Source organism: Megalobrama amblycephala, linkage group LG4, assembly GCF_018812025.1.
Source record: "Megalobrama amblycephala isolate DHTTF-2021 linkage group LG4, ASM1881202v1, whole genome shotgun sequence".
Lineage (NCBI taxonomy): Eukaryota > Metazoa > Chordata > Actinopteri > Cypriniformes > Xenocyprididae > Megalobrama > Megalobrama amblycephala.
This window is the reverse complement of record NC_063047.1, coordinates 41426617-41450883: the sequence shown is the minus strand read 5'-3', so window position 1 is coordinate 41450883 and position 24267 is coordinate 41426617. Positions and strand designations below refer to the sequence as shown.

At 35.4% G+C, this 24267-nt stretch overlaps 1 protein-coding gene across 2 annotated transcripts; it reads left to right on the top strand.

The window, feature by feature from the left end:
• Positions 1-231: 231 nt before the first annotated feature.
• On the top strand, positions 232-20388 carry olfm1a (olfactomedin 1a). Of its 2 annotated transcripts, none has more exons than XM_048189392.1 (6): positions 232-765; positions 6969-7118; positions 7273-7428; positions 10448-10667; positions 16710-16816; positions 18558-20388. In XM_048189392.1, exons 1-6 carry the CDS (start codon positions 700-702, stop codon positions 19230-19232), a joined length of 1374 nt encoding a protein of 457 aa, XP_048045349.1. In that variant the 5' UTR covers positions 232-699; the 3' UTR covers positions 19233-20388. The 2 variants fall into 2 exon arrangements, with proteins under 2 accessions (XP_048045349.1, XP_048045348.1); XM_048189391.1 differs by lacking the exon at positions 232-765 and adding an exon at positions 3645-4073.
• The last annotated feature ends 3879 nt before the right edge of the window (positions 20389-24267 follow it).

Sequence of the window (24267 nt, the reverse complement as noted above, 5' to 3'; positions counted from 1 at the left end):
ACGACATTTATTTATTATAGTGCTTATATCTACATGAAAGTAATACAATTTTGTATGTTTTTCATCATTATTATTTGTGATACCCAAGGAGGACGCAGTATCCATGGCAACCTCGCCACTCTTTTTATTATCCTTTAGTTAAGCCCTGACACTTCTGCTGTGACCTGCGCTGTTTCACACGCGCACTGAGAGCTCATGTCCAACAGTGAGAGGTTATTAAGAGCGCGCTCTCCACTCCAGCAGCTCTTCTCACGCTGCTCGCGTCCTTCTCACTGCTCATGTCCCTCGTACGTTTTTTGAATTTCCCACTCCAGTCCGTGTCACATCCGGTTCAGCACCACTGCTTGGCCCCGCTTCTCAAATTTCCTGCCCACACCTACCCTCTCGTATTAACCAAGCCAAGTTTGTCTAGTGATGAAGTAATATTTTCGCCGCTTTCGTGCACATCCCTACATTCGCGATCGGATCGGTGGTCCAGGAGGAAAGAGGACGAGGAGGCGTCGAGAAGCTGAGATGAGATAAATATGCAAAGAGACGGCTGTGCAAACCATTTCAATCTTATTTTCCCATTATTTTGGCGCTGAATTAAAACAGCCTATACGCAATTTGAAGAGGAGCATCTAATAGAGAGCCGGACAGCTGCACAGAAAACAGCTCTGCATGTGATATCTTCGGATCAGGTGGCATCGGCAGCTGAAGATGCAGCCTGCAAGCAAGCTCCTGAGTCTCACCCTCCTTGTACTGATGGGCACTGAACTCACCCAAGTAGGTTTATAAACGCCATTTTCAGCGCACATCTCGGGCTAATTAGGCAGATATGCTCAAAATAAGCCGGTTACATGTATTATCATAAGTGCAAATTAATCTATTGGGCAGCAGAGATCGGGATGGACTGATATGATTAAACCTCATTTAGAAGAAAATCACAGCAAGGTTTCTCCTATCTGAGCTTTTGGCTAGAGGGGTTATTTTATAGTAACTTTTATGTAGGTTATTGTGCATGATAATGAATGTGTTTTCATAATAATAGTTGACAGTTTTAGTATTTAAAGATAAATGCATCTTGGAAGCTGTGAAGTCTCTGTGTGAGAGAGTGATCATCAGTATCATTGTATCATTTGTATGATTATTCCTATTCAAGATAAAACACTCCAGGGCTTGTGCAGTGTATTCTCATTATCAACACGCTGTGATTGTCTCTGACACTCTACAATCTCACTTTGAAGACAAAAATAGCAAGTAAATTGCTTTCTCCACACTCCACATTGATGCTTCCTCTTCAGTTTTACACCTTTGACATTGTAAATCACTGTTGGTGAGTTAATCAACTGGAAACAGCTATACTGAAGAGGCAAGGTCATTAGCTTTTATGAAAATTAATTTTGCAAATTTAATGCAAGTTTTCCTTATCTTCATTCGTTTTTTTTTTTTTTTTTTTTTCTTTCATGGGCTTATTTTTTATTTCACCTTAATACTACAAGTAGCTATTAAGAAAATGTTCATATGGAGCTAGTTTTTGAACTGCCATTTATTATATGGTTCATTAACTGAATCGGTCGTCTGAAACTAAGTGCCCTGTGCCATGATTTGTAATCTGTCTCAAATTATGAATCACTGAAGAAGAAAAAAAAAAAGCTCCTGTTTCATGTGATAAAATGCAAGTTGATAAAAAAAAAAAAAATTTACATTGTTTCCAGTTATTATATCAACAATGGAATTAGAGGCACTTAATATTACAGTATATAATAATTTCAGATGTCAAACATTATTTTAGACAACACCTTTAATTATTTTTCAATCAAAATAAGTTGTTTCGCATGTTGTTTTTTGGTCCTACTTTATGTAAGTACTATGTACTTACATCAAAAAATAAGTACAATGTACGTCTTGTGTTAATATTGTATTGCAAAACACCTTTGCTGCTATTGAGGTGGGATATGGGTAAGGTTAGTGACAGGTTCAGTAGTATGGGTAGGTTTAAGGGTGGGTTAAGGTGTAAGGGATGGGTCAACAGTGTAATCACATGCAGGAGGTATTTTTTAAAATATAAGTACAATGTAAAATCATGTATGTACACAATAGGTACATTGTATCAAATGATCCATTTAAATGTAAGTACATAGTTAAGGCCACCTAATATAAAGTGGGACCTATATTTATATATATATATATATATATATGTGTGTGTGTGTGTGTGTGTGTGGTAACACTTTACAATAAGGTTCATTAGTTAACTATATACATACATATATATATATATATATATATATATATATATATATATATGTATATATATGTATATATATATATATATATATATATATATATATATATATATATATATATATATATATGTATATATATATGTTTGCTCAAAATGTTCATAAATATTGTTGACCTGCATAGGAAAGAAATGTCTCATGTGTAAATCAGTGACCTATCAGGTATTCCCCCTTTTTTAGAGCAGGTGAAATCAAGTGTTGCTAGCCAAAATTAAAAAGAAAAAGAACAAGGATGCTCTTACGTTAAATATGTTTAAAAGGTCTGGCTGCGAGTGCTATTTGTCACCAGTTCATTAGGAACGTGTCTATGGTGTATATGTGTATAAACCAAATATGTTTGAAAAAAAAAAAAAAAAAAACTAGTGTATGCTGGGCATGGGTGGTGGGTGGCAGGGGGTCTGATTGGAACTTGTTCAAGATAAAAAATAAATAAATAAATAAATGAGAAGGCAACCTGTACTGCCCTCTTTTGGTCAAATAATATCATGACATGTTGAGAGACAATTGGTCAGGCTATCCTATTAAAATCCCCCTGTTCAGAAGTGACTCATAAATAGCACTCATAAAGCACTGTTTCAAAGTTAACTGAGTTATCTAACATCTGCTGATATTTAGAGTTTAATTAAATGCTCAGAGAGCATTAACAATCATAGTTACTTTATTCTAGCATATAAATAATGTGTGTAGGCATGTGTGTACTGCATACCGAAAAGAGAGAGTCGTTGTACCAGTAATCGCTACACTACACCGATGAGCCGCAGTATTACACAGCGCGCAAATTATTCAATGGAGTCGACTTTATAGAGTAACTTTAACCAGTGGGTAATGTCGTCTCGCGCAAACCAAATTTTTTATCGTCTCCAGCACCTTTGACAGCACCCTGTGTGCATATGTAAATTTATAACAAAGCGATAAATAATCACAGTAGGTCTACTAATGTTTTCAATTCTGAACCTATGCGCTCCGGGAGCGAGCCGTTGCCAGAGGCGAACGCGATTTCTGTTCGCAAGCGTCTATTTAGCACATATTCTGAAAAACTTGTAATCCGTTACCCACATTTGGTGCACAGGCTACTAAAACGTTGTTTAAATACACTTTTTAAATAATAAGTTGACTTATTAAGACATCGCTCTCTGCATCAAAGGCACGCGCCTATTTAACATAGCCTACATTTAGCGTACACTTATAGGCAATTTGAGAGCAGAGTGCACTATTTTATCTATTAACCGTTTTAACTATTGCTGTCAGTATGGGTATTGTGATACTAAGGAAAACTTTGTACGTGTTCAGTGATTTAGTTCGTGCGTCAAGCGTCAGGAGGAGGTTTGTGATATTTATGAATATTTCACCAGTATGCCGTGTGGGCGGGGGCATGGAACCAATGAGATGAGATGATCTGCTGAACTGCCGTCATTATTCGTGTGGAGAGAGAAGACAGAACAGCAGTCTTCTCATAAACCGAGAGAGCTTGCGTAATTATAAAGTTCAGTATAGGATAGGTGCGAGTAGAAATGTCCGAGATGAATTCATTTAAACTGGGTGCTTTACAGAAGCACATCTCCTCTCTCAGCAGCGCCGGTTACCAGTACAGTTCTCCACTGGAATGTGTATAATGAAGGTTAGGGAAAGAGACGAGCAGAGATGTCGGTGCCTTTGCTGAAAATTGGAGTAGTGCTCAGCACGATGGCGATGATCACCAACTGGATGTCGCAAACGCTGCCCACTCTAGTAGGTCTGAATAGCACCAAATTAAGCGTGGCACCTCCGGGTGTGCCGGACCGGAGCACTGGCGTGAGTTTACTTATTTCCTCTTTCTTCATGTTCTGTTTAGACAATATGAGCTGCAAAACATTTATATTATTTATACGTTAGAAACTGGGCCTATACTATTTAAATAATGCATGCTGTAACATGAAAAAAAATATGTTATTCATACAGCACCCTAAAAAAATCCATTCCGTCTCAATAAAAAGAAAGAACAAAACTCAGTGGTTTTTACTTTTTTTTACATTGTAGTCTAATATGCCAGCGTATACCTATTGCATTACATTGGAGTACCATGTAAATACCACAATATATGAATATGGTAATTATTTAGTACTATAGATTTAAGTACTATGGTATTACCCTGCATTACCTATAGTCTACTACTGCCATATATATTTTTTATAAGGAGAGTATCAGTATGCAGTGCAAGTATTTAAGTGTTTGCCCGTCTTTAATGTTGATTTGGATTTTGTGCATCAGTCACAGACCTCAATTATTCTATGGGATTGCACGACTTTAACTGGATATATTCCACTTTTATGTCACTGCATAAATCATGTAGTGTAGCAACGCAAAAGGTGGCAAACAATGACAATACAATTTTTTTTTTTTTACTTTTTTGACTTTTTTTTTTTTACTTTTGACTTTTGCACAGGAATTAAAAAAAAATACTTCATTAGTTCAGTTTTAGACATTAGACATATTTATCAGAAGGTGCTCATTTATGGGATGACATTAAGGAGGTGTTAGGAACCTGACAGTGACAGTGTGTGATTAATTTTAATTGATATCCAGTGTTATTCATCTCTTTCAATGGACAAAAACCTTTGTCTCCTCAGGTTTAAATGCTGCAGTCGGGTAAAATGTGTCTCAGCGGGGGGATTATTGACTTTGAGTGTGTTTGTATCCTTGGGTAATTTCTATGAGTCACCTATAGAAATCCTATGCTGAAATCTATACTATTTAAATCAGTTGTTTGTGAGCAAGACAAAAATACTATCATTTCTATTTCTATTTATTTATTTATTTTTTTTATTTTTTATGTATGCCTTCACTATTTTGATATTGTGGTAAGCTCTGTCCTCATACAATAATAAAAACATTAGATTGTATTTTAATCTGAATTCAGCATTACAGCAGCAGCAGATTTACAAAGATGTTCCTTAGATTTAATAAAAAAATGCTTTCTGTCCACACTGGTTTTGAATATGGATTATTCATTAGATTACTCAGGATTAGGGCAAGACATACGGAAACGCTCACTCTTCCAGATGGCTCTTTTATGTAAAGCCACTGGGTCATAAAATCCTCTTCGAGAATCCATTTCACATCAAAGCACCAAACATGAAAATCCTTAGAAAACTGCATTTTGTCAGTATATATTGACCACTAATACACTGCTCTGCTCTTGATGGACAAGGAGAAACAAAATGAGAGTGAGAGAGACAGACAGATAGAAAGTAAAACAGAGAATAAATACTGTAGCTGAGCTCAACAATAAGTTTTCTGAACAAGTTGGAACTTAGTCCTGCACAAATAATCATATATATTATTTTGTTAAACTATATGCTTTATAAACACTTTTGCTGGAAAACGATTGCAGAGTGTGACACATTACTAATTTGTTTATCATTTTCATCTTATTTTGAATAAAACTCATGTTTCCAAGATTATCGCAAGTCATACAATTACAAAACCTTCATCTATATCATCCAGCTAAATAACCTTACCTTGGTGACATATTTACTTCAGCAGAATTCACAAAAACAACATTCCATAAACCACAGACAACCAAGTGTTTAAGTTTGTGTTGCATAAAAAACACATGATCAATTAAAGGATTAGTTCACTTCAGAATTAAAATTTTCTGATAATTTACTCACCCCCATGTCATCCAAGATGTTCATGTCCTTCTTTCTTCAGTCGAAAAGAAAATTAAGGTTTTTGAGGAAAGCATTCCAGGATTTTTATCCATATAGTGGACTTCAATGGCAACCAACGGGTTGAAGGTCCAAATTGCAGTTTCAATGCAGCTTCAAAGGGCTCTACATGATCCCAGCCAAGGAATAAGGGTCTTATCTAGTGAAACAATAGGTAATTTTGTAAAAAAAAAAAAAAAAAAAAAAAAATTAATTAATTAATAAAAATATATATACTTTTTAACTAAAAATGCTCGTCTTGCACTAACTCTGCGATACGCCACGCATGACAATCACGCGTGACATAGGTGGAAGTAGCGAATGTCCGAAGCGAAGTCAAACGACCTTTACAAAAAAAAAAAAAGGTTAAAAAAAAGTATGTTGGACAATTTTGAAGTTGGATGAGAGTTTTTTGCCCTACCGTGGTACTTCCACCGGTCACCTGTGACCTTTCCAACATGATTAAGTAATGCGTGGCGCATCGCAGAGCTAGTGCAAGACGAGCATTTGTGGTTTAAAAGTATGTAAATGTAAATGGCCGATCTGGTCTTTTCGCTAGAGAAGACCCTTATTCATCAGCTGCACTGAAACTGCAATTTGGACCTTCAAACCATTGGCAACTGTTGAAGTCCACTATATGGAGAAAAAAGCTGGAATGTTTTCCTCAAAAACCTTGATTTCTTTTCAACTGAAGAAAGAAAGACATAAACATCTTGGATGACATGGGGGTGAGTAAATTATCAGAAAATTTTAATTCTGAAGTGAACTAATCCTTTAAATGTAAGATTATTGCAACGCACTGTAAACATTTAAGAACTGGCATGACCGTTTCCGTCAACTGGCCAAAAACTATTTTAGTCTGACCCTTGTGTAAGTGTTCAGGCAATTAACCTTCCCCAAATACTGCAGTGAGAGAAAGGATAAAATTGTTACAAAGCTGCTACAGCATATCCCGATCATTCACTGACCTTGTTTCCTCTTTGTTTTGCCCCTTGCCCAGGTGCTGCCTGCTAACCCTGAAGAGTCGTGGCAGGTGTACAGCTCAGCACAAGACAGTGAGGGCAGGTGTGTGTGCACTGTTGTGGCTCCTCAGCAGACCATGTGTTCACGGGATGCCAGGACCAAACAACTGAGACAGCTCCTGGAAAAAGTAACCTTTGAAAATATTCCACGCACATATCCACACAAAGCCATACTGACAGAATAAATAGCTCACTGGACGCCTTTCATAGATCTTTTTAGCAGGGTTGTCACGCAGAACATGGCTTATTACTCATCTCTTATGTTCTGTTTCTCTCTTTCAGGTCCAGAATATGACTCAGTCCATCCAGAGTCTTGACCAGAGGACCCAGAAAGACCTGCAGTATGTGCAAAGAATGGAGGTGCAGTTGAAAGGCCTGGAATCTAAGTTCAAACAGGTGGAGGAAAGCCACAAGCAGAATATCGCAAAGCAATACAAGGTGCGTACAAATATATGAGCTCATCCAAATATTCTTCACTGTGGTTATTCCATTTGTAAATGTCAGATTTCATTCGTGACCACATATAATATTTCCCATTTACAAAAGGTTAACTCACTTATTTCATTCAGCTCCCAACACTGGCCTTTAACATTACATTAACTAATCGATCTTGGAGAAAATGACTGAGCATATTCATTTTCTGTATATCTGCAAGCCAAGTGAGCTCAGAATATTTGTTATGAATGATTTTCTCCTCCAGAGTGGACGACACAGGCATTTTCCCACGAGAAGTGAATTACAAAATATGATTCATTTTCCATCTTAGGTATTGTTAGCTGCCTGACATCAATTGCATCTGCATGCTAATGAGGCCGTTGCTATTTTTCGAAATGGAGGCGCAGTGATTTTGTTGCACACTGCAATTTGTTGTGTGTGTATCGAGCTCCCAAAGTGGCATAGATTTTATAGATCTGTCTAGCACAATCTTTAGCTCCTTCTGCATCATCTGGCCCTTCAGAATCTTTTAAACAAAAATAGGGCATTGAACATTTTGCTCGTCAAACTGAATATTATGGTCAGGAATGTCCACGCAAATCAGGCAGGTCAGCAGGCCAGTGTTGGAGGCACCTCTTGTTCATTTACCAAGTAAGAAATCTACTCAAAACATTTTATGGCTTGACCTTTAAACATTTATTACATGAAAACATCAAATATTTGGATGCAATCACTGGAAAAGGTCATCTTATTCACCATCATTATAGCAGAGTCTACATGGTGCTGTTCATTCTCAGAAGTTCAGGTCTACACAGAGCATATACAAACATGGTATTTCAGCCGAAGTAGGAAAACATAAAGAATGAATTTGATAAATGCAATCAAGGGACATGGGAAATGCATTTTTCTTTGTTTGGACGAGAATGATTTTGCACTTTATGATCCAAGTACAATATAATATAATATAAAACGTCCTTTCAAAAGTTTGAGGTCAGTAAGTTTATTTCTTTCTTTATTTATTAAGTGATTTTTTTTAAATAAATTAATTGTTTTATTCAGCAAGAATGTGATTTACAGTAAAGACATTTCTAATATTACAAAAGATTTTCTATTTCAAATCAATGCTGTTCTTTTGAACTTTCTATTCTTCAAAGAATTTTCAACACTGATAATAATAAGTAATGTTTCTTGAGCACCAAATCAACATATTAGAATGATTTCTGAAGGATCATGTGACACTGAAGATTATATTAAATTATAATATTTCACAATATAACTGTTTTACTGTGTTTTTTTGTCAAATAAATGCAGCCTTGGTGAGCATTAGAGACTTATTTTAAAAACATAAAAAAAATCATACTGACTCCAAACCTTTTGAACGGTAGTGTGTGCATATAATACTTGCTATTAAAGGGTTTGTTCACCCAAAAATGAAAATTATGTCATAAATTACCCACCCTCATGTCGTTCCACACCCGGAAGTCCTTCGGAACACAAATTAAGTTATTTTTGATGAAATCCGATGGCTCAGTGAGGCCTCTATTGCCAGCAAGATAATTAACACTTTCAGATGCCCAGAAAGCTACTAAAAACATATTTAAAACAGTTCATGTGACTACAGTGGTTCAACCTTAATGTTATGAAGTGACAAGAATACTTATTGTGCGGCAAAAAAACAAAATAACGACTTTTCACCAGTATCTAGTGATGGCCGATTTCAAAACACTGATTCAAAACAAAAGATTCGTAAAGCTTCAAAGCAGTGTTTTGAAATCGGCCATCAATAGATATTGTTGAAAAGTCGTTATTTTGTTTTTGGTTTTTTGGTTTGGAGCACTAAAGTCACGTGATTTCAGTAAACGAGGCTTCGTTACGTCATAAGTGTTTCGAAATTTGAATAGTTCACGTGACTTTGGCAGTTTGATACCCGATCCGAACCACGGATCGAAACAAAAGATTCATAAAGCTTCAAAGCAGTGTTTTGAAATCACCCATCACTAGATATTGTTGGAAAGTCATTATTTTGTTTTGTTTTTTGGCGCACAAAAGGTTACACACTGTAGTCACGTGAACTGTTTTAAATACGTCTTTAGTAGCTTTCTGGGCATCTGAAAGTGTTAATTATCTTGCTGGCAATGGAGGCCTCACTGAGCCATCGGATTTAATCAAAAATATCTTAAGATGAACGAAGGTCTTACGGGTGTGGAACGACATGATTAATTAATGACATCATTTTCATTTTTGGGTGAACTAACCCTTTAATATTACGTTCTTTCTTAATCTATGTCCTCATTTATGTGTATAAACTTGGGCATAAACCATCATGATTATTTCCATATGTGCAAATAATTTCAAGCATGCGTTTGTGTGTTAGTTCATCCCATCGAATAATTTTTCAAATAAAATGTGTTGCATCATTTCTGTACATACAGCTGTATCTGTGAAAATGTGTGTATTAGAAAGGCTAGCGAGTTAGCTATTCAACCAAATTTCATTTTCTTGCTTGCAGGGCTAACTTTATGAATTAAAACAAAGCTGCAGAGACTGAAGAACAAGTTCAATCCCATTGTAATCCTCAGCTGGTCAACTGATCGCATCATTCAGTTTATTTTAAATACAAAGCACCTTTGAATTCTGTTTGCGCTCTTTTTCTGCATGCCACTATTGCAGCCTTCCTTGAGTAGATTTTCTTATGTTATGACATCTCTATGTCTTTCCTAATTCAGATTTGTTTATGCACATTTGGATATTTTGAAACAAGAAAAACTATTGTTGTATATGTGAAGCATGTAACCTTCGACACCTTGCATTTTAAACACTGGAAAATAAAGAGAGATTTTTCAAATTTTTGCTGGTGTACTGAGAACTTGTTTTATACCATGTTGAACTCTACATCTGTTTGCTAGGCACACTCAGAAATCGTTATAGAGTAGGCAGAGAGGGCAAGTGTAGGGCAAGACAGGTGTTTGGACGCAATCGTTGCACACATGCCTACTGAACCAAGCCTATTTTAACCTTTCAGGCCATAAAAGCGAAAATGGAGGAACTTAGGCCAATGATACCAGTGTTGGAGGAATACAAGGCCGATGCAAAATTGGTAATGCAGTTTAAAGAGGAGGTCAAGAATCTGACATCAGTGCTAAGTGAACTGCAGGAGGAGATCGGGGCCTTTGACTACGAGGAGCTTCACAACAGGGTGTCTAATCTTGAGGAGAGGCTCCGTGCATGCATGCAAAAATTAGGTAGGATGAGTTTGAGCACAATCACAAACAACCTTGATATTTAATTTCAAAATATTATATATGACAGTGCACAAGAACACCAATTTGTTGCTATAACACACACACTTTAGCATGCAAGAAAATATGAGATTTTTCTCTATTTCACTTCTTTGTTTTTTTCAATTACGATTTGAACAGCCCAGAAAAAGCAGCTAGAAAAAAATATATTGGTGTTGCTTTTATACAGTTAAAAAATAAAGCATAAATAAAGGCACGCTTTTTGTCTAATTAAAAAATGTGCTTTTTACAGCACATTTGAAATTGCTGTGTAGCCTCAATATTCAAATTCAAGATACTTCGCATCAGATACATTGGTCCTGACTCGTTGAAGGACGATTGAGCAAAACACTGTTATTTATTGTGCTGCTTGGAGGCATTAGCATGCTGAATTTAAACAACACAACATATGTGCCAGTCTTCCTTTATCCCTGTCATTTTCCCTGTTTGAAATGCTGTGTCTCAGCATAGCTAATCTGATACAGATAGCAGCAGCAGATTCAGATGTTGCCTTATTCTAAAGTGAGGAATGGATCTCATATGGATGTTAGACACAGACGTGACTAATGAGAAGCTGCTGTGCTGTTCTCTCATATAACAAATGCCTTTGGGTCCACCTGAGCCATGGCATGAATTCATAGCGACTTTACAGGTAAATTTAATAACATTATCAAATTCAATATGACAGGAAACAGTCTTTGACACATTTATAGACAAATCCTCAGTTGAATGAACATCCAAATGATTTTATCCAAAAGCAAAATGTACATTTTCAAAGAAATCTTAATAACTATTCATACATTGGAATATAGGTCAGAAGCTCCGAGTAACAATAGAGAATTTCTCTTCTTTTTGGAGCATTTATTTTAGATTCAGACGAATAACAGATTTAGTACTCATGCATAATGCAAATGCAGCCTTACTTTGATTGATTAAAGGAGGACAGCATGTTGGGTTTTGGTGCTTAACAATAAATACCAAAAAAGAGCTGCACTCTTAAGTTTTCTACTGAGCTAAAGCTACATGCAGTGATAAAGAGAGCCATCTAAATATGATCACGGGATTCTATTGAAAGATTACAGTTCCCAGTACAGTAATCTCCTGGCTGCCTGAATTTCTAATACTTCATTACGCAAGGGAGTTCACTGGATGAGAAAAAATCACTGGATGAGAAAAAAAACACTGATAATTTGTTCACCAGTACAGTATAAATGAGGTGGACTTCATTGTAGATAATAGTGTTTTGAGAGAAGCAAGTCTGAACCAGCTATTTTGTGATTGTTGACCATAAACAGTGTCCTGCAATGTGATGCTATAATCATCTAATAATTTCATAATAATTTAAACCATTTTTTCCCAATTATTCTATAATTATAATGTAATTAGTATGAGGTCATATTATATTATATTATATTATATTATATTATATTATATTATATTATATTATATTATATTATATTATATTATATTATATTATATTATAGACAAAATTGTTGGTACCCTTGATAAATATGATCAAAGATGACTGTACAAATAAATCTGCATTGTTTATCCTTTTGATCATTAATTCAGAAAATTAGCAAAAATCTAACCTTTCACTGAAGGAAAAGAATTGAAAGTGGGGTTAAAATCACATTATGAAATAAATGTTTTTTCTCCAAAACACATTGGCCACAATTATTGGCACCCTTTTATTCAATACTTTTTGCAACCTCATTTTGCCAAGATAACAGCTCTTCACCTATAATGCCTGATGAGTTTGGAGAACACCTGACAAGAGATCAGAGACCATTCCTTCATGCAGAATCTCTACAGATCCTTCAGATTCCCAGCTCCATGTTGGTGCTTCTTCTCTTCAGTTCACTCCACTCATTTGCTTTAGGGTTCAGTTCAAGGGACTGATATGGCCATGGCAGAAGCTTCATTTTGTTCTCAGTGACACATTTTTGTGTTGGTTTTGATGTTTGTTTTGCATCACTGTCCTGATGGAAGATCCAACCACGGCCCATTATTGGATTTCTAGCAGAAGCGGTCAGGTTTTGATTTTTTATCTGTTGGTATTTGATAGAATCCATGATGCCATGTATCTGAAAAAGATGTCCAGGACCTCCAGCAGAAAAATAGGCCCACAACATTAAAAATCCAGCAGTATATTTAACAGTGGACATGGGGTACCATCTGGTGGGTTTGCTGCCAAAAAGCTCTTTTTTTAGTTTCATCTGACCATAGAAGCCGGTCCCATTTGAATCTCCAGTCTTGTCTGACAACTGAATATGCTGGAGATTTTTCTGGATGAGAGCAGAGGATTTTTCTTGAAACCCTCCCGAACAACTTGTAGATGATGTTTGATCATTTTTTTAGGCTTTCTGAGACTCAACTAATCTCTGCAATTTTCCAGCTGTGATCCTTGGAGAGTCTTTGGCCACAAGCATTACGACGATTTAGACACACGTCCTCTTCCAGGCAGATTTGTAACATCTTTAGTTGATTGTAACTTCTTAATTATTGCCCTGATGGTGGAAATCAAGCCACTTTCTATGTTGTGAAGCTCATCAATCTTTTGCTGCACATCAGAACTATATTCTTTGGTTTTATCATTGTGATGAATGATTAGGGGAATTTGTGTTTCCTCATGTTTATACTCCTGTGGAACAGGAAGTCATGGCTGGACAATTTCATGTTCATGATCACCTGGTGTGCTAAAAAAAAATGTAAATATGAATGGGAATATACTTCAGAGATATTTTACTCATAAAAAAATTCTAAGGGTGCCAATAATTGTGGCCAACATGTTTTGGAGAAAAACATTTATTTCATAATGTGATTTTAACCCCACTTTCAATTCTTTTCCTTCAATGAAAGGTTAGATTTTTGATCATTTTATTAATTAAAGATCAAAAGGATAAACAATGCAGATTTATTTTTACAGTCATCTTTGATCATATTTATCAAGGGTAACCAACAATTTTGTCCACGTCTGTATATTATTATATTATATTATATTATATTATATTATATTATATTATATTATATTATATTATATTATATTATATTATATTATATTATATTATATTATATTATATTATATTATATTAAAGTATCTTATGCTCACCAAGGATGCTTTTATTTAATCAAAAGTACAGTATGGTAAAAACCTTTATTACAATTTAAAATAACTGTTTTATAATTTAATATATTTTCAAATATAATTTATTCATTTGATGGTAAAGCTGAATTTGCAATGTCACATGATCCCTTGGAATATGATTCAAATATGCTGATTTGATGCTCAAGAAACATTTCTTATTATTATCAATGTTGAAAACAGTTTCGCTGCCTAATATTTTTGTGGATGGAAACTGTGATCTGTGATACATTATTTTCAGGATTCTTTGATGAATAGAAAGTTAAAAAGAACAGCATTCATAATGTAAAAGACTTTACTGTAACTTTTGATTAATCAATGCATCCTTGCTAAATAAAAGTATGAATTTCTTTCAAAAAATATTACTTGGTATAGTATAATGGTATAGTTGATATTATGCTTTATTTACACGCATATATGTAAAATTTAATCTAAAATCTTAAAAAAAGTCAACCGGTTCCTTTATTTCCAGTTCCATTTATTAAGGTGCATAATGTTGTGCCATAAAAGATGCCTTCATTTGGTAGCTTGGATAAAAATGACCAAGTCAAAGCAAAGAGATACTTTAAGAGTAGTAATGGGTTTCTGCTAAGCTTCTCTAACCTTTAAAAAATTGGGATGGGTTGGCAACAGTTAATACCATGACATTATGTAAATATCTGGGAAAATTACATAAACATGTTATCTATGCAGCGCAGCAGTCACAAATTAGGGATGTAGGGCTGTGAACAGTCACAAATTAGGGATGTAGGGCTGTGAACTTGTGTTGCTTGCTGTATATTTCAACATAATTGCATCAACAGTCAGCATCATCAGCACTATAGATCCTATCCTTCATTTCATGTATATTCAGTTGTACCACTACTTTACAATCCAACAAGAGGTACTTTGCAATGTATCTCCTAAATACACTAATATAAATTCAACATTTGGCCACTGGGTCTGGTGTAAAGACTGACCACCTGTGCTGAGAAAGTTAGTCAGGCTGGTACTTACTGAATATTGTGTGTCATAGAATATCTTTGAATGCAGATTCTGTTTGCAGCAGTACGTCTGAAACAGAGAATTGGGTGAATAAATCACATCTCATTCAATCCCAAACGGATTATGGAATTGCACAGGTCAATATTAGCAGATTATGAGTAATCGTATAGAGGTCAGTCTGTTCAAGGGCTTTTCAGTGAAATTAATGTTCAGTTTATGTAGGGTAAATCAGTATTATTTGATTGCAGTAATTTTATGCCAATGCTTATATTATAAAATACGTATAATATAGCCCACTGATTTGTAATTTGAAATGAGAGGACAATATAAAATAAATAAGAGATAATGGACAGTCAGATGGTCATGATCGCAAAATAAACCCAGACGTGAAGCAGAAGGGTTGTATATCATATTGGAAGGGTTTATTTTGTGACAACGACTAGCTGACTCACCAAATAAATAAATACATGAACATGAAAAATTGATTTGAGTTTTATTTATCCTGTGAGAAGAAAGAGAGCACAGAGGGAAACGAGAGACTTGAAACTAGCATGGAGATTGGTTGTCAGGGACAATTGTCAGATATACAGTTTAGTGTCATTATATTTCAGTGATTGACCTATCAGAATCAAGTATTCTGAAGAGCCATCTAATGACACCAGAAAGCCAGGTCAGTGAAATATAAAACAATTCTTTTTCACCAGAACTGGCTCCAGTGAGGCTTTACATAAACCATCATAATGATCGCATTTCAGTGGCAAGAACAGAATATTGGAAAAATATCATGGGAAACAGAGGAGTATCTATAAATGTACATTTCGTTTAAAAGCAGTTGCTATTCCCTAGTGAACTGCCAGAACAGCACAGCCAAAGAAAGAAAGAGAAAGTGAGAGAAAGGGATACAGCATCAATTCTCTGAAAGACATAAAGTGACAGAAAAAGAGTGAAAAAGAGGTCCAGAAAGAAGTGTAAATGAAAGAAGAACACGTTTCCTTGTGTATACGAGGACTCTTACAACACTGCAGACGTCTACACAAGTTATGCTCCAGTGCGTCTGTCTGACACTGTGTCAAAACAGTGAGTATGAGAGCTTCACTGATGCCTGCAAACTTCTGCCTGAGTGCCTAACACACACTAGAATATGACAGGAACTCCAATGCCTCCCCCATCTGCCACAAGCCCATTTATCAGTGCGGAACACTGAAGTTTAACAGCATTTCGCTCTCTCTCTCATGAGAAAGCAAAGGAGCAACATGTTAAAGGAAATAGAAGAATGAAAATTCTGTCATCATTTACTCACCCTCATGTCATTAAGAACCCATATTCCTTTATTCTAAGAGGTGTTACAATGGATTGCTCTTTTCTACACAATGAAAGCAAACGATGACCAAAGCTGTCATGCTCCAAAAATGACAACAAATCACCATAAAAGTAGCATAACTCATGCACTATATTCCAAGTTATTCATGCAATTTGAATATGCACATCACATTATGAGAACAAATGACGTTTGGTGTCACTGACGTCAAACCTGGTGTGATACAGCTTGGCGCACAATAGAATATTATCAGTGAATAGCTTAAATTTCCCCCTGATGGTGATATGAGGGCAAGTTCATCAAATATTTACTGTCTTAACTGAATTCCTTCAAAAGACTTATATAACACACTTGTTTTTGGTTCTTTTTAATATTGTTGGAGCTTGACAGCCTCTGGTCACCATCCACTTTCACTGCATGGAAAAGAGCAGCATAAATACTCTCCTTTTGTGTGTTCTATGGAAGAAGAAAAAAGTCATACATGTTCGGAAGTACACATGAGTGAGTAAATGATGAAAAATGATGAAAATAAAATTGTATTTTCTACTGTTATTACCAGCTTGTGGGAAACTGACAGGAATAAGTGATGCTATAACCATAAAGACATCTGGATCAAGATATGGATCCTGGATGACAGATCCGCTTGCTCCTGATGGTGATACGAGGGTGAGTTCATCAATTCTTTACTGTCTTAACTGAATTCCTCTGGATTTTATTTTTTTTTTTTTTTTTTAAAACAAAAATAGCTTTAATCTCTTCACATCCCTCATTTTAATCACAACTGGTTTTGTTTTGTTTTTTGTTTTTCTTGGCTAAAATGTATTTGACTTCATCTTATCAGCACTCTTTTTATCCCTGCAGTGAATTTTCTTGCAAACATGCCAAGAGTGTGGCTTATTAAATTACCAGCACACATTAAGATGCAAATGATGGGTGTAAATCTTGCAGGATTTCATTAGTTTGGCAGCAAAGTCATTCCCAGTAAGAGCTGAATGATGTCTGTTAATTCCTGTGTCAGTATTTCCCACACACAAACATTGTTATATTGCTGTTGTTTTCATATCTTTGTTTTCACACATAATTTAGTATTTTGTGCTAAAAACAAAAATCTTGTAAGACTATTTTAGTTCCCTGCCTTTGTACAAGCTTTCTGTCTTTCTCCAATTTCTTGAACAAATCTAACACATCCATCTTGGTTAGATGTCAGTAGCAAGTAAGTTGCTTGACAACTAATCCATGATCCCATCATATATTAATGCAACAACTTCAAAGAGGATGGCTGAAGGTGAAGCGGTGGAGTTTTTAGCCCCTTTGAGATGGATCGATCCAGTAGAAAAGCCCAGAAACAGAAAGGCATCTGGCCTGCAGATCTGTCTGAGCCTTAAATGATTGATGAAGGGTCAGAGAGTTGCCCTTGCGTGAAGCCTCTGATAGCCTTAGTGTGCAGCTTCCATATATTTCAGGGTCAGACCGTTTTAAAATGTGCTTGTTTTAAGGATTGGCTTTTAGGAAATAGATTCGCAGCAGGGATATGCTAATATAGGCGAGTAAAAAAAAAAAAAAAAAAAACATCTGTCCCAAGGACTCAAGTTACATGCTAACCTTGACTGTGAAGGGATTAATGACATAAGAGTTTCCATGATAAAGAAAAGGGGGGGAAAAATCACACGTGCCAAGTGAATGTCATGTGATGTAAACATCAAGTAAAAAAGTAATAACATATTTTCCTTACTCCTTGAATACATGTGAGTGTATACGTTTAATTATTATTTAAAAATAAATATAATATACTTTAAGGAAAAGCTTTTTTAAACAAATATACTGAGTTTTTCATTCATTAATAATTCATAAATGATCAACAATTCATATTTATTAATTCATACATACAATTCATATTTTTAGGGAGTCGCACCACATGACATTTTACAACCTGAACTCACTTTGCCTTGTCATAAAAAGGTCAGACTATTTGATAATTGAAGAGGCAGTCACGAGGATCTGCAAGCATCCTCTTTATGATATAATTTCCTGATTTGTTTTTCTTTTTTTGTTTTTTTTTGTTTCACATGTTGATGCATATTGGTGCATATATACTCCATAAGACTTGGTTATTTGGTTGACAGAAGTTTTCAAATATTAAAAACTGTGAAGCCATTTAATTTTATGTTTTTTAACCTATACAAAAGTGCTTAAAAATTTGTTCTTCAAGAATTTAATTCTTTAATGAGACTTTCCAGGACAGTTCATATCATGACAGTTGTATCACCCTGACATTTTTACCCAAATAATATCAAAATTAATTTGAGTTTTCAGAAATAAAAAACATGCTCAATAGCATGAGTCACTATATGCATTTGTAATGCATTCACTGATGCACACTGATGCTCATTCATTGTTCCACTACCAGGTGTGGTACATGGACGGTTACCACAACAACCGCTTTGTCCGGGAATACAAGTCCATGGTCGACTTCATGTATTCGGACAACTTCACCTCACATCGACTTCCTCACCCCTGGTCGGGCACAGGACAGGTGGTGTACAACGGCTCCATCTACTTCAATAAGTTCCAAAGCAACACCATCATCAAATTCGACTTTAAGACAGCCACCATCAGCAAGTCCGGTCAGCTGGATTACGCCGGCTACAACAACCGTTACCATTATTCCTGGGGTGGTCACTCCGACATTGACCTTATGGTGGACGAAAGTGGGCTTTGGGCTGTGTATGCCACCAATCAAAATGCAGGAAACATTATAATCAGCAAGCTCAACCCATCAACCCTGCAGGTCATCAAAAGCTACACCACCAACCACCCAAAGAGGAGCGCGGGCGAGGCCTTCATGATCTGCGGGACGCTTTATGTCACCAATGGATACTCGGGAGGGACAAAGGTCTACTATGCTTTCCATACCAACTCCTCTACTTATGAGTATATCGACATCCCCTTACAGAACAAGTATTCCCATATCTCCATGCTGGATTATAACCCTAGGGACAGAGCTCTTTATGCATGGAACAATGGACACCAGGTGCTGTATAACGTCACCTTGTTCCACGTCATTCGCTCTGAGGAACTCTAAAGTGACATTCACCATTCGATATACAGTAGCACTGAGGAAATTTATTACTGAAAATTAGAGTAATGCCTGATGATTGTTCAATAAAAGAAGGTGTATCAAAAGTAATATTTAATGGCAACATACGAACAGCTGCCAGAAAGCCTTTTTTTAAGCTCTCCTTAGATGATTGTGTTTGAATTTTCACTGCTAAAAAAAAAAAGATTTTATTAATTAGTATTTTTATCTTATTGTCCGTTAAAAATATTAAAACACGATTAAGCTAAATTACATACGATAAGCTTTTTTCTTGTTTTAAGCATAAATTGAACAAAGTTCGTTTAGATTTATCCTTAAAACAAAAAATGTATATATATATATATATATATATATATATATATATATATATATATATATATATATATATATATACACACTTGTACAGCTTTACAAACATGATTCAATTTACATATAGAGGGCAAGGAAGCAAGAAATGTCATTAAGTTACCGTTATGTCCTTTGTATTGAGAGCAATCAAAACTATTTAACATCAACTAAAGAACCGAAGGCACTGACTGTTGGAGGCAATCTGTTAAAGAACTGCAGTGTGTTGTTGTGACTGTATGTAGTTTCTAATCTTCGCAAAGATTTGCATGAGATTTTTTAGCACTACAATTCACATGATTGTATGTTTTTTGTTTTTTTGTTGTTTTTTTCCCCTGCAGTAATATGAACCTTGTATGTGAAAAAGAGATTAGATTAGTGATGGGTTTGCTATTCTTCCTGCCATGTTTCATTTTTGCTATATCTTTTGTGTTGTGCTATCTTTTTTTAAATTTGTGTTCATAAAGTGACTTAAATAGTAGGATGGATTGTAAGAAAACGAAGCCAAGAGATATATATATATATATATATATATATATATATATATATATATATATATATATATATATATATATATATATATATATAAAAGTTGTCTGCAAAAAAGGTATCAAAAGACAATTTAAAAAAAAAAAATGTATTTACAAGGTATTACTCTTTGATTGTATTTCAAGACAGATTCATGTGTTAGCTATCTTAGTTAGAAGAAATAGATGGTGTCATCTTAAACTGTTATGCTTGCATCTGTGTTGTACTTGCAATGTGATTCATATCAATAAAGCCAGTCTTTATTTTACACTTCTTACCTGAAGGAAATGAAATCATGAGCCAGATATGTGTAGATCAAATTACAGTCTCCAAAATAAAGATCTATAAATAAAGAAAACAATATTCTCTTTTGTCTGCTGAGAAAACGATTTCTGCGGATAACGACCCAACTCCAGCTTCTGGAGCCAAGGGAAATGTCAAGTGGGACTGAATAGTCTAAAGAAAAAATAAAGGTGGATATCATTACCAACTTATATTCTTTCTCCATGGCAACGGGGGCAGAAAGTGATGACCTCATCTGTTTGTCTGCAGTGAAAGAGCTGATCCGGAAGCAGTGGGACACGCACTAAAGACAGAGCAACTCATTAGCCCTCAGCTCTTCTCTAAAGGCAGTGTCAAATTGAATTGTCTGGTCTGTCTGCGCTCAGCAAATGCACATTTAATTCAAGCCACTGTGACACTGGCAAACCGCTATTCAGGGAAGACATCAAGCACTAAAGGTGCTTAGATTTAATGCAATTCTTTCTTCTTTCATCTCAAGGTAGCCATCAGATCTAATCAGCTAATCTAATTCCCCTCAACACGTCAGTGCCATGGAGCCACCACAGTCATAAATGAGCCTCTGTGTTACGTTCTCATTGTGATGAGAGAGTCACCTTCATTCTTTATAATCAACTAATGTAATTATTTCACAATGAAAGCAAATCTTTTAATGCTTCCAGATGCAAAGGATATATATAAATACAAATTCTCACCCCTTTACTGGCTCTCATGTTGTTCCAAAACTATTAGATATTTTGAAAACAAAGTGTTGTTTTTTTCAGTGTTGTTTTGGATTTTTTTTAAATAAAATGTCTCATTTTGTGTTCCACAGAAAGTCATACTTGCTTGCAGCAACATCAGGGTGAGTAAATGAGAGAATTTGGGTGAACTATCCCTTTAATACCATATTGAACCATATTGCGGTTCTTTAACAGGCTGTTTGGCTGGCTAGTGTGGCCCTGTTAGCCCCTGCTGGTAGATGGCGTGACTGGCACCATCTGGCTGCAAAAAAGCATATTTCTCTATTGAGGGCCATTCAAAACCAGTAGTGCATTACATTCTGATAAAGATATAAAATGTTTTTACATATTTCAAGTAAGAGCTTTTAGATTTTTTATAAAAAAAATTTATGGGTACTTGATTTTTATGTTATCCCATGAAACTGCCATTGAGGGGAATGGGAAATCCAAAATAAAGCTCTCTACAGGTATTATAGGCCTCCTTGAACCTAACCTGTAGTGGTGTTGCAAGGTTTTCTAGGCCCACTGTAAGGTTCTTGCATTGGGCCCCCTCTGTATAAATCACGCTGGGGCCTTCAGGGGAGATCGTTAAAATAAGCGAAGTGAAGACTTTTTTTGTTGTTTGTCCTTGTTAATATATTTGCCAAATGTGAACTGAATAAATTACATGCTATGACCTTTAGATTTCAGCACTTGACCCTAGTATAACTTAATTAATGACCACAGATGGTGAACAAGTGACCATACCAACCACAGAATTGCAAAAAGCTATATTATCTATGAATTGTCTGCTAGCCCGGTTTTAGGTCAGTTGCTCAGATATGCTGTTCATCAGGATCTGAGATGTTGGGCCAATAGGCTTCGGTTTGTCCCTATGGACATCCTAAATGTGCACTTATCTTTTTAGCCGCATGCATCGACTTTCTTCCTCTTACAGCTCTCCTCTCTCAGTTGTCTTCCTATTGTGGGAATGACTTTTATGTAAATCACATAAACCACACTCTAAAGAGTATTTCCCATGTTGCTTTGCTCCAAATACCTCTGAAGTGGAATGTTTTCTGTTATATCTATAGGCTAGGATAAATCTGAGAGATATCCCAAACTGTATTTATATATATATTTTTTTTTAAATACCGTTTGGGATATCACTCAGATTTATCCTAGCCTATACAATATACTCTAATAGCCACTCATTATGGGCAGTATTTCAGATACATGTATTTAAAATACTGGAACATCATTCAGATTTGCCTTCAGTTAACATGAAGAAATAAAAGAACACTGGCTAGGGAAAAAATAGCATTAGCCAGTCAGTCTTGATAGTTAATCGATTGATGGTTTTATCAACTAGCTAGTCTAATGTGTTTAAGCATTACTGTTTGCTATAGGACTGGGTGATATGACGATATATATCGTGGCAAGATAGCATGTAATCATTGAAACAATGTCGAGTCAGGGTTGATGTGTCAACGCTAATTGCATTGAATTAACTTTACAAAGTGATGTTGCTTCAGTATCACTCTTGCACCCTCAGTTAATGTTGAAGCAATGTTGAGATTTCAACCTCAAATCAATGGTAATATTATTGATTCAACATTACGATGTGATATTTTTTCAACATCACTTTTGCGCTCTCAGTTAATGTTGAAACAATGTTGAGATTTCAATAAAAAAAATTAGTAATATTGTTTGATCAAGTGTGATTAATGTGATGTTGATTGAACTGAAATGACAACATAAAATAATGTTCTGAACAACATTAATATTTCAGCTACACTTCAATGGTATGTCAACGATTTTCTGACCATTTCAAAGTTTTGGAAAAACCTTTTAAAACATTGACATTGAGTATTTCTAAATCCACTGCAAATGTTTCTCTTTGTGAGGTTTGGTTTGGAGTGGCTGAAATGCATCTTTACGCACAACTGCCAGCCTGCATGGAGAACTTCTTGAGACTCCAGAGACACCAGCAGCTTCAAATACCTGTTTGCTGCTCAACACTGGCTTTTTTATAGCTGCCCTTTTAATACAATTAATTTTTTTGACAGGAACTTTCCTCAATAAACCTTTATCTGACCGAGTTCTGCTGTGCTCTAAATCACGCACAAATCTTATGATAATTCGATAATCTCCATTCAGTTTCACACAATATTAGTTGTTTTCATGCCTTTTGCACAACATTGCACCATTTCATGCTTTTCATCTTCAGAAAGATCTTTCTTCCTCCCCATATTGCATGAAAACAGTGACTTGCTTAATAATGTGAAACAACCTCTAAGTAGGGTTTCCATAGATCTGGCAAATTATTTTGTCTGGCAAATTATTTTGTCTGTGATTGATACCAGTTATCTAAAAACACATGGATAAATAAACGAACAAACATTTTCTTAGAAAAACTAAAATCTGAATGTTTATTGTACAGAAATCTTACTGATTTGTCTCTTGCATAATAATTTGGAACGCAGTGTACTGTATAGGATGCACCTGTGTTTTCTCTCGAATGAGGAGGAATTGATTAGACTACTGAGAAGTGCACATGCAAAACCAAAATGGGCGTTTACCAATCAGTGGCCAATTTCAAATTACAATGGATATTTTTCAACCATTTTTCAACAGACTTGCTAAAATTATGAAGACCCACCCCAAACCATGCCCCCAGTGGATTAGAGCAAATTGGATAAAAGCCCATCGTGGTTTGAAAACGCCCCATTTATGGGGAAAAAATCACTAGTGTTCTGCAGAGATACACGCCTACATGATCTTGTGGTCATCAACTGCAATCAATGTTAGTTCAATGTCACTGTCCAATGTCACCCATGTGTGCTGTCGACTTTCATCAAAATTTCAATGCTGATCCAACATACATTAAACACTGAAATGTCAATCTCAACCAAAATGATGGTTTGGATCAAAACTAATACAGCTGCTGTCTATGTCAATAATGTTAATAAACAAAACTCAAAGAGAAAATCACTTACTGCTCTTGACTGAATAAATTTTGTAGCTTTAATAAATATCAGTGTGTATTTAATTGTTACAATGAACACTATGCAGTGTTTTATTTTACATTGAATACTTTATTTAATTTCTGTAGTATATCTTCTGTTATATGCGTACTGAAAACC

Bases quoted from the DNA above. Each gene is read 5' to 3' on its own strand.
- olfm1a (XM_048189391.1), top strand. From the start codon at position 3,924: ATGTCGGTGCCTTTGCTGAAAATTGGAGTAGTGCTCAGCACGATGGCG. The intron at 7,119-7,272 runs GTAACCTTTGAA...TCTCTCTTTCAG, and splicing joins TGAGACAGCTCCTGGAAAAA to GTCCAGAATATGACTCAGTC. The intron at 7,429-10,447 runs GTGCGTACAAAT...TTAACCTTTCAG, and splicing joins ATATCGCAAAGCAATACAAG to GCCATAAAAGCGAAAATGGA.